General features: G+C 35.8%; 1 protein-coding gene across 8 annotated transcripts in view; it reads left to right on the plus strand.

Annotated features, from left to right (window-relative positions):
• The window catches only part of KDM6A (lysine demethylase 6A), a 210,683-nt gene that overhangs the window by 155,279 nt on the left and 44,941 nt on the right, over window positions 1–10,463 (plus strand). For 4 of the 8 annotated variants that reach the window (XM_061179140.1, XM_061179144.1, XM_061179148.1 and 1 more), the window contains 7 exons: window positions 4,406–4,504; window positions 4,651–4,870; window positions 5,432–5,566; window positions 6,014–6,169; window positions 6,736–6,831; window positions 7,854–7,955; window positions 8,618–9,013. In XM_061179140.1, the coding sequence (XP_061035123.1) occupies window positions 4,406–4,504; window positions 4,651–4,870; window positions 5,432–5,566; window positions 6,014–6,169; window positions 6,736–6,831; window positions 7,854–7,955; window positions 8,618–9,013 (1,204 nt within the window). The remainder of the gene's footprint in view (window positions 1–4,405; window positions 4,505–4,650; window positions 4,871–5,431; window positions 5,567–6,013; window positions 6,170–6,735; window positions 6,832–7,853; window positions 7,956–8,617; window positions 9,014–10,463) is intronic. The other 4 variants (XM_061179145.1, XM_061179149.1, XM_061179143.1 and 1 more) reach the window with 3 other exon arrangements.

A 10,463-nucleotide genomic window follows, 5' to 3' on the forward strand; every position in this document is an offset into this window, starting at 1 on the left:
AGAAGTGACATGTAGTGAAAAGAGTTTTTTGCAAGCCTATAAACTTCTCTTGTACTTTGAATGTCTGAATTTTGCTTACTGATTATCTGAAACATACCTCATGTATATGTATCTGATAGAATATATTTTTGGACCATTATCAGATTGTTTTTTGGTTCCTAATTGGTTTTAGCTTTTGCAGTATGGTGGAAAGATCATTCGACTACGAGCTGAGATACTTGGATTCAAGTCTTGGCTAGGCTACTATTTGTGGAATCATGGATGGTACAGTTAAACCTTTTGAGGCTTCAGTTTTCTATTGATAAGAGAATTAGATTGGTGGTTCTCAATGTCGGGGGGGGGTGGGGCTATTTTGCCCCATAGAGGACGTTTCATAATGTCTGTAGAGACATATCACAACTATGGGGAGTGCCACTGGCATCTAATGGGACAGCTCTCTACAGTAAAAGATTACCTGGCCCAAAATGTCAATGGTGCTGAGGTTGAGAAGCCCTGGGTTAGATTATCTGTTAGGTACCTTCCCATTCTAAAGGTCTTAATTTTATGAATTCTTCGGAAATTATCCTATTTTGTTTTAATTTTAAGCTTTTTTCCTCTATTTTCTATAGTAGTTTACTTGGAGTGAGTTTGCCATATAGTCATGTTAAATTTTAGTATTTTGTATGGTTTCATTTTTTTTTTCCTTTAAATATAGCAAAGTATATTTGTATGAGAGGGAATAATATTAAGATGTTTCCTTCTTTAAAAAAAATTTGATTATTCATTAATAATATACAATAAGAGTTGAGTGGAAAAGTTGCTATTTTTAGCAGGGATTTTCTGATTCCTTCCCAAGCTTGTAAAATCATCTAAATTGGGTTGCTTATTAATAAAGCTTGAGAGTCCAAACATTGTCTCTTTCACTAAAGATCTTTGGGAGCAGAAACTGGATCTTACCATCTTTGTATCTGTCTGCCTAGCAAAGTGGCTATTCAGTAAATGGAATAAATGAACTAACTGAACACCATTTGCATTTGGAGCTAGCTCTGTTACTACTATTAGTATTGTGCAGTGATAGGCTTCATACAGTGACCAGAAAGGAGATCTAGTACTGGGAAGTAGGGCCTTGCCTAGTCATTGCCTCTAGTGTTAACGTTTATATATGAAAATTTCTTTTAATATAGATTAAAAGGAATGTGTACTAGAAAGTATTTTCCTTTTGACCTAAGATAAAGATCAGTAGTTTAATACAGTACAATAGTGTGGATGTCTTTTTAATATAATTTTTTCTTAATTCTAGGCATGGAAAATTAATACATAATGAAACATCAAAAATTACTTTTTTTTTTTTCCCCGGCCGCGCCACTTGCGGGATCTCAGTTCCCTGACCAGGGATTGAACCCCGGCCCTGGCAGTGAAAGTGCCGAGTCCTAACCACTGGACCGCCAGGGAATTCCCCAAAATTACTATCTTAGCAATGCTGTAATTTTCAGCTCAGTGAGCACTAGTCCATAGGAGGTTCCCCCTCCCCGCATTAACTGGTTTTACATTTTAAATCATTGAGATGCTTTTATTTGAATCTTTCTGGATAAAATTTTCCAACTATAGTTTACTGACTTCTCAAAGGATACTTACTACAATTTAACTTATTTTGGGGTTCAAGATTATCATGTTGGTGTTCATTATTTTTTATCTGTAATATAATTTGAGGACTGTTTAGACTTTTTTTCTTTGATGTTTACTTTTCTTACCCTCTTTTGCTGACTTCTGATGTGTTGCTTCAAATCTGTTTTGTTGTGAGAAAATTTTTATAAATAAATTGTATTTTAGAAGTTATTAAAGCTCTGAAGGAAGATCTCAAGTGTCAGTAAGCAACTTTGGGATTTGATGACCCTAATATTTCTGAGGCATTTTATTACTTACCTCTGCATTCAGGTCTGTGTTGAAGATTGAATTTGTCATTTGGCATGTGTATATCATAACAAAGGTGTAATGTGGTAATGCTGTTAAAGTGGTACTAATCATTGACTGTGTTATCACAGAACTATAGAATGTTAGAGCTGGGAAGGACCAGGAGGTCACCTAGTTCACCCTGTAAACCTTGTCATTTTGCAGATGTTTTAGAAAGTGAGCTCAGAGGAGTAAAATGTTTTGTCCAAGGTCACAGTCACGCAGGTAACTAATATCAGAGCAGGGACTAGATCCTAGGTTTAACACCCAGTGCTTTTTCAATTACACAGCGCTGTCTCAGGAGAACCTAGTTAAGTTTTATTAGAGGAAAAGTGGTTGGCAGTTGGATTGGGACATCTGTATTTGGGCACATTGGTTTCCTACTTTCATTTTGTAGGAATCAAGTATGAAAACATTGGTTTTGGGAATTACTGCTTATTCCTCCCAGTGGTTAGGCAAATTTGTCTATAAATCTGAGACTGGCTTTGATTTAACAACAACAAACAGAGCATGTTTTCTACTATCTGTTAAGCATTCCCTTTCTTTGTGGTGTCTGTCCCTGTTTGGCATTGTTCATGCCCTCTTGTCCTGAATCCCCTTCTCATAAAACAGTTTGCAGACGCTCTCTGACACTGCCTTCTCTGTCTCAGTCACTCACCTTTCTTATATTGCCCCAACCACAATATTAGTGATTGCTTAGGCTTAGTTTTACCTCTCCTTTGTCGGTATCCTATGTTCTTCTTATACCCTCTCTTTCATATGGATGAATTCCAAATCTAGATTTCTACACCTCAAGGTATTAAACACCAGGACCACATCTCCCATTCTTTACCTAACATTTCCCATTTTAATGTCCACACCTCATGTCAAAATCAGCATATTTCAAACCTCATTCATCATTTTCTTCCCTGAACCAGCTCCTTCTTCTTTATTTTTGCCAATGATATCACCATTTTTTTCCTCTATTTAATCAGGCTTAAAAACGAAATTATAACCCCACCCCCATGAATAGCTAATCAGTCTGTCACAAAGTCTTTATCTGTTTTTTTGGTTTATTGTTTCTCCTGTCTTTTTCTTTGTCGTTACTTGCATTACTTTCATCCTAATTTTGGCGTATTCCAAACCAGTGAATATAACTGCCTTCTTTTTTACTGTCCATAACTTATTTTCCTTTCAGTTTATCCCTGCATGTCGTTAGCAGATTAATATTCCTATAAAGTACTTTCATCATGCCATTCCCCTTGTTAGAAGAACAAACTTCAGGGTATTCTTGGGTTGGATTTAAAATTCTCTACTGTTTGTATCTGTGCTATCTTATATTCAGTTTTGCTCATATTGTTCAAGCAGCATTTCAAAGTGCCTTTTCTCACCTTCTCTGCCAGAATCAGTGGTTCCCACACTTTCGGAGTACTTGATGTTTAAATTTTTTTTTTGCTGTTTACTCAGTCAATAGTATTTCAAAATAAGTCAATTACAATACAAATATTAGTTTAATAGAAAATTTATGTATGTATGTGTATGTTGTTTTTCCATTTCGTTTGCTTGGCCAAATTGCCATATACTGGCTGGTAATTGGGAATCACTGATCTAAGCAGTATGCATCTACACATATTCAGTTCCTTTACTCTTACCCTTCCCTTTCTTGTCTTTCCTAAACCCCCGGTAGTGTGTCTACCCTAAATTCTCAGACCAGTTATTGTCTGTGCTAGCCATTTGATATGGCATCATGACAATTATAATGTGTCTTCAGTCCTCAACTAAATTGTAAGCTCCTTGAAGACGAACTGGATTTTGTTTTTTTCTTTTTCCCTTAGTGCCAAACACTAAAGATAATTTCTGTATTTATAATTTCAGCTGCTGTTCTGTGTATCCATCAGGTACATCTACATTAAGAAAATGGCAGGTCCTTGAAACTTTAATCATACCTTGCTACCCTTACTAGTCATTAAATACTGTACTTAATCCTATTTTATACTATTTTTGATAGTTAGCTTGATAGTATTTCTTATGTTTGTATTTTGTATGAATTAAAGAATTTTTGCCCTCATTATTTAAGAAAGGAGAATTGAAATCTGATTCAGCAAGTCTTACCAACATAGAGTGTTTTTCTTGGTTTTTAACTCTATGTTCTTACTCTATAGAAAACCAGAGATCAAGCTGTATAAGTAGAGTAGTGGGTGTGTGTGTGCGCGTAACTCTCAGTATTATAATATTGAAGTGATATGGCCTTTAATTATTTTAATAGGTGCTAAAGCATGCTGTATTGATAAACACTATCAGATAGACTATAATATAGTTTATTGAAGGGTTAATTATAATGTACGTTATTATTGTCATGTATGTACACACATTCACATACATATGTTAGCTTATTAGGTTTTTATTTGCTTTGACATATAGTCCATCCATTCAGCAAATTAATTAATCAATCAATCAGTATTAATCGTATTTTCTTGATTTTTCCCTCCCCTCTCAGGTGCTATTCAAGTATTGGGAAAGTTCAGGATGCCTTTATATCTTACAGGCAGTCTATTGATAAATCAGAAGCAAGTGCAGATACATGGTGTTCAATAGGGTAAGACTTTGTATAAAAATAATGGTATTATAATTGATACACAAAGATGGTTGTATCACATATAATGTACTTCATGGTTTATATGATGTTATGAAGCTAAGCAGTTCTTCTTAGTCAACTTATTTTTTCTTAATATCTCTTTCCAGCGTGCTATATCAGCAGCAAAATCAGCCTATGGATGCTTTACAGGCCTATATTTGTGCTGTACAATTGGACCATGGCCATGCTGCAGCCTGGATGGACCTAGGCACACTCTACGAATCCTGCAACCAGCCTCAGGATGCCATTAAATGCTACTTAAATGCAACCAGAAGCAAAAGTTGTAGTAATACCTCTGCACTTGCAGCACGAATTAAGTATTTACAGGTAAAATGTTTAAATGGCAGTTTTTTAAAGGCACATGTTTCCCCATGACACTCAGGCAGAAGGAGGGTGGCTGGGAGGTTTGTCTAGCTGTGTTTTGATGTCTATAATTTGTTTCCATATTTTGTAAACATACCATAGCTTGTAATATTATTTTACTTTTCATTTTAAGTAAGATATGCAGTATTTTGAAAGATGCTCTTTTGCACATTTACTCTGTTGATGCATATTAATTTACATAATTTTTTTCTATGTACTGTCTACATTTTTAAGTTGTCATAGCATTTTAGAGAAAAGGACACAAACACTGTCTTTCACTCTTGCTTGGAGTTTCATGAGAAGACAGCTATAAGAACTCTGAAAACAGAGCTCAGCTTTGTTTTAATTCTCACAAAGGTTTATATTCCGGTTTCCCTCATTATACTTAGTATCTTTCTGAAACCCCAAATTAAGAATCTATTTTCTTTTAAAAACAATTAGTTATAGCATTTAGGAAGATTTAGTGGACTTGCTCTTACTCAATTAGGCTTGTGTTAAATTTGCTTTTTACATAATTTTTCCTAGGCTCAGTTGTGTAACCTTCCACAAGGTAGTCTACAGAATAAAACTAAATTACTTCCTAGTATTGAGGAGGCGTGGAGCCTACCAATCCCCGCAGAGCTTACCTCCAGGCAGGGTGCCATGAACACAGCACAGCAGGTGAGAAGTTGGGTTATGTTCTGCAGGTGCCCAGCTTTAAGGGTTCTTTTCAATCTGTAGTGGTCAAGCGTATTTTACTAAGCACAGGAGGCTTTCATTAATGAAAAGCCCCTTGATTTAATTGTGAAGGGAATCTAGATCAAATTAAAACTCCCTCTGATATGGGAAGAAATTTTGGGGTGCCAGTTTAGAACCTTTGTGCATTTTCATGATTTTGAAGGAGGTTTCTTAAAGTAATGCTGCAGTGGTTTATTTTTTAAAGCAAGTTTTTCAAAGGAAGGTACACATTCCTCCATTGATGATTCATTTGATTTTGATTTTCAATAATTGCCATCAGCGATGTCCACATAGCTTTGAAAAGTATGCAGCTTGTAAAGTTTTACAATTTGAAGGAATGAATTAAGAATATATAGAACCCTATTTTTGTCTTCCTTCTGTGATTCTTAGGCATGTAAACCTCATCATCCAAATACTGAACCTGTATTAGGCCTCAGTCAAACACCAATTTCACAGCAATCCTTGCCACTACACATGATTCCTTCTAGTCAAGTAGATGACCTGTCCAGTCCTGCCAAGAGGAAAAGAACATCTAGTCCAACAAAGGTATATATTTTAGAGAAATAGAAAAATCCCAGTCAAAAAAGAAACTCCTAACTGCCCTGAACTTGTGCAGTTTGAACATCTCCTGTCCTTTACTTTAAATCTGTGGACATCAAAGAGTGAAAGGTTTGAGTTTTTCTATCCCAAATTCTTAGCATCATATTAAATATAGAAAGTAGGGATAAATTTGCATTCATCAAATCATTTTATTCATCTCCCTGCCGTTAAGATCTCAACACACTTTTCATCATCACCTTCTACTGACATTGAAATAAACTTAATGTTGGACCTAGTGGACAGTGTGGTATTTAGGTTAGCCATTTGGGCCATAGTTTAGGGGTGGGCCTTTTTGGGTGGCTTATTAAAGAATCAATATTTTCTTAATTTATGATTTTCCAAATTTATTATGCATGTAAAAGTATTTTTAAAAGAACTAAATGTCATAACATCTTTCTTATATGTAAATATTCCAATTCAAAGTCATTTGGCCTCCATTAGTCATTATTGTTAACTCTATGGATTTAACCAAATATTCTTTAATTTTTTTTTTTTTTATGAATTTTCCTCAGAATACTTCTGATAATTGGAGTAGTGGCCATGCAGTGTCACATCCTCCAGTACAGCAACAAGGTCATTCATGGTGTTTGACACCACAGAAATTACAGGTATGTAAGATATGCTTTTGACAGATTGTTTTTCCTATTAAAGAAGAGTAGAGGTACTAAGTTTTAAGTTTTTTAACTATTAATTCTTAAAGTTGAATGGCAGTAAACTCAATAAATAGGCACATAAGTAAAATGAACCCACATTTACCAGAGTAATAGAGATAGTTCATTTTTTTTTCCCACTCCCCTCCGCCCCCCCAAATATATTCTCATGGTTCAAACTGCCTCAGTATGAGTTTAGGGTATATAAAGTAAATTCTCCGTCTAATTCCTGCCCCTACGCACTCAGTTCCCCTGCTAATAGACAGCCAGTGTTATTAGTTTCTTATCTGTCTTTCCAGAGATATATCATGCATGTACAAGCAAATACGCATCCTCTTTCTCTCATATATTACTATTTTTCTCCTTTTTTTATACAAATGGTAGAATGCTATATATACTGTTAATAATATATTTTACAGACCTTTCCATGTCAGTGTATAAAGAGCTTCCTTATTCTTTTATGACTACATCATGTTTCTTTACGTAGGTGTCATACTTTTACTTAAGCAGATCACTAGTTTTGGACAGTCAGGTTGTCTTCAGACTTTTCCTATTCCAAACAGTGCTTCTTAGAGTGTACTTGTCACAATGCATTTTTAAGCTCAAAGAACTTTCTGTGTAAATCCTGAAAATTACTGATGAGTAGAATTTCATGCACATTTATCTCAAAGATCACATTACAGTAAACCTTCTGAGGTTTCTCAAACTTCTTTCTTTCTTTCTTTCTTTCTTTTTGTATTTTTAACATCTTTATTGGAGTATAATTGCTTTACAATGGTGTGTTAGTTTCTGCTTTATAACAAAGTGAATCAGTTCTTAAAGGACTTCATCTTGGGGTTGATGGTCATTGGTCAGAAATCAGTATCTTTGACTAGACAGGATTCTGAGTTTTATCTACTCATTTCAAGGGAAAGGTTGCTTAGAATAGTGAGCTTGTTTCTTAGATGTGTCTTTGACTGTATTCTCCTTTCTTCTTCTAGCACTTGGAACAGCTCCGTGCAAATAGAAATAATTTAAATCCAGCACAGAAACTGATGCTGGAACAGCTGGAAAGTCAGTTTGTCTTAATGCAGCAACATCAAGTGTGTATAGCATTTTTTTCCCCTAAAATTTGTTACCATTTCAAATATTTCTGTTGACTGGAATATCATTTTAGAGTATGTTCATGCCCACTTCTACTTTCCACCAGTATTTGGTGGAATTGAATAATCTGTGCTTCTTAAAATACTGATAATGGACAGATTTTTAGGAAAAAACAGCAATAAATTTGATTTTGGACATGACTTAGTATTTTATTATTTATTTACATGTTATTCTGCATGAGTTTTATTTATATTATTTAATATTTAACAAGCTACATCCTAAACTTAGGTGGGGTTCTTTCAAGCTTGTTTAACTCAGAGAATCTGGCATATAAATGTGATAGAATGGAATTTTGAGATCCCCTATTTTGTGATGGGGGAAAGACCTGTAAATTTGATTTCCTTTCCATAATTTTCAGCTGGTTTCTTTTGTCATTACTAAAGGGATATTTCTTAAAAAATTAAGTAGGTTCTTGCTTTTCCGAGGAAGCTAATCTAAATGTGAAGAAACAATTTCTTGTTTTGAAAAGGTATTTTTTAACCTAGAGAAATTAAATGTTAGGGTAAAATCAGAGATTACCTGGTTATATATTCTTCATATTCTGATTCTGTCCCCTATGGACCACACAGGCAGCATTTATTTTTCATTTGTTTTTTGACAGATGAGACAGACAGGAGTTGCACAGGTACGATCTACTGGAATTCCTAATGGGCCAACAGCTGACTCATCACTGCCTACAAACTCAGTCTCTGGCCAGCAGCCACAGCTTGCTCTGACCAGAGTGCCTAGCGTCTCTCAGCCTGGAGTCCGCCCTGCCTGCCCTGGGCAGCCTTTGGCCAATGGACCCTTTTCTGCAGGCCATGTTCCCTGTAGCACATCAAGAACGCTGGGAAGTACAGACACTATTTTGATAGGCAATAATCACATAACAGGAAGTGGAAGTAATGGAAACGTGCCTTACCTGCAGCGAAACGCACTCACTCTACCTCATAACCGCACAAACCTGACCAGCAGCGCAGAGGAGCCGTGGAAAAACCAACTATCTAACTCCACTCAGGTAATAGAAGGACTGACTGCCTTGTTGGCTTCTCACATAATAGTTGTCTTCATTTGATTTTATGCATATTGAGAGAAGAAGAAATAAAAGTTTGAGGAACTGTTTTTATAAGCATTTATAGTACTACAATGTTATTACTACATTGTGACTCGGTATTATATGTATGTGAGTATATTTTCTTTTCCATATAAGATTTACACACACAGATAATGTTAGAAATTTCTAAAAAAAAAGATCATACAACTCCCCAAAACCCACTGCTAATTTACAGTGGCATCTTAAGCAATTTATGGTGATGTTTCTTAGTTCATTTCTGCATATATTGCCTACTTAAGATCAGGTGCTTTGCTAAGTGGTAAGTATTCACTCTGGTGGGAGAAAAAGTTTTTACTTCTGAATATTTATCCTCATAGTTTCCCTATATTTTGGATTGTTTCCATGGAGCGGGTGCTCCAAAGCAGAACTGAAGGGTCAAAGAGCATTTAAAAAAAAAGTTGTGAATACGTATTGCCAAATTACTTATACTTTTACTAGCTCTAAGGAAATATTTGACTTATTGCTGGCTAGCTTTATATTATTGATAAAACTGAGATAAGTTCTTTTTCTAAGACTTTTAAAATGTTAATTCATGTAGGTAAACAGACAATAAATAAGCATTACATATAGAATATTAGGTAATGTTACGATTAGTTCTCTGGAAAAATATACTAGAAAACGGAGCTGGAGAGTAACTAGAGATTGGTGGTAGAGGAGTTGCAGTTATAAATAGGAATATCAGGGAAGATTTCACTGGAAGGGGATATTCGAATAAAGACCTGAGTTACAGAAGTGAGCCTTGAAGATACTTGTGATAAGAGTGTTCCACGTCTAGGGAGCAGAAAGGAGCAATAGGCCCTAAGGCAGGAGTGTGTTTTGCATGTTCAGAGACAATCAAGGTGGCAAGCATGGCTGAGCAGGGTGAGAAGAGAGGTAAATGTGGTCCAGCTGGAAACAGGCTGGCTAAATCATGTTCAGCCTTGTAGGCAATTGTAAAGATTTTGGATTTTATTCTGAGTTAAATGGGAAACTATAGGGAGGTTTGAATGGAGGAGTGAGGTGATCTGCCTGGATGCTCTCTGCTACTCTGTGGATAGACTAAAGGAGGCAAAAGGAGAAATGATATGACCTACTTGGAGATTACTTCTGTAATCCATGTAAGAGGTGGTGGCGGCTCGACCCAGAGTGGCAGCAATAGAAGTGGTCAACTTTTGGGTACATTTGGGCGGTAGAACCAACAGGATTAGCTGAGAAAGAGGGAGACTAAGTTAGCCTGATCAACTAGGAAAGATGGACGAGACTGGATGAAATCACCAAGGGGTGAGAATAGATTGGGAAAAGAAGAGAACTCAAAACTGAGCCTTGGGGCATTCCAGTATAATAGGTCAGGAAATTGAAGAACTAGCAAAGAAAA

Source organism: Eubalaena glacialis, chromosome X (assembly GCF_028564815.1).
Source record: "Eubalaena glacialis isolate mEubGla1 chromosome X, mEubGla1.1.hap2.+ XY, whole genome shotgun sequence".
Lineage (NCBI taxonomy): Eukaryota > Metazoa > Chordata > Mammalia > Artiodactyla > Balaenidae > Eubalaena > Eubalaena glacialis.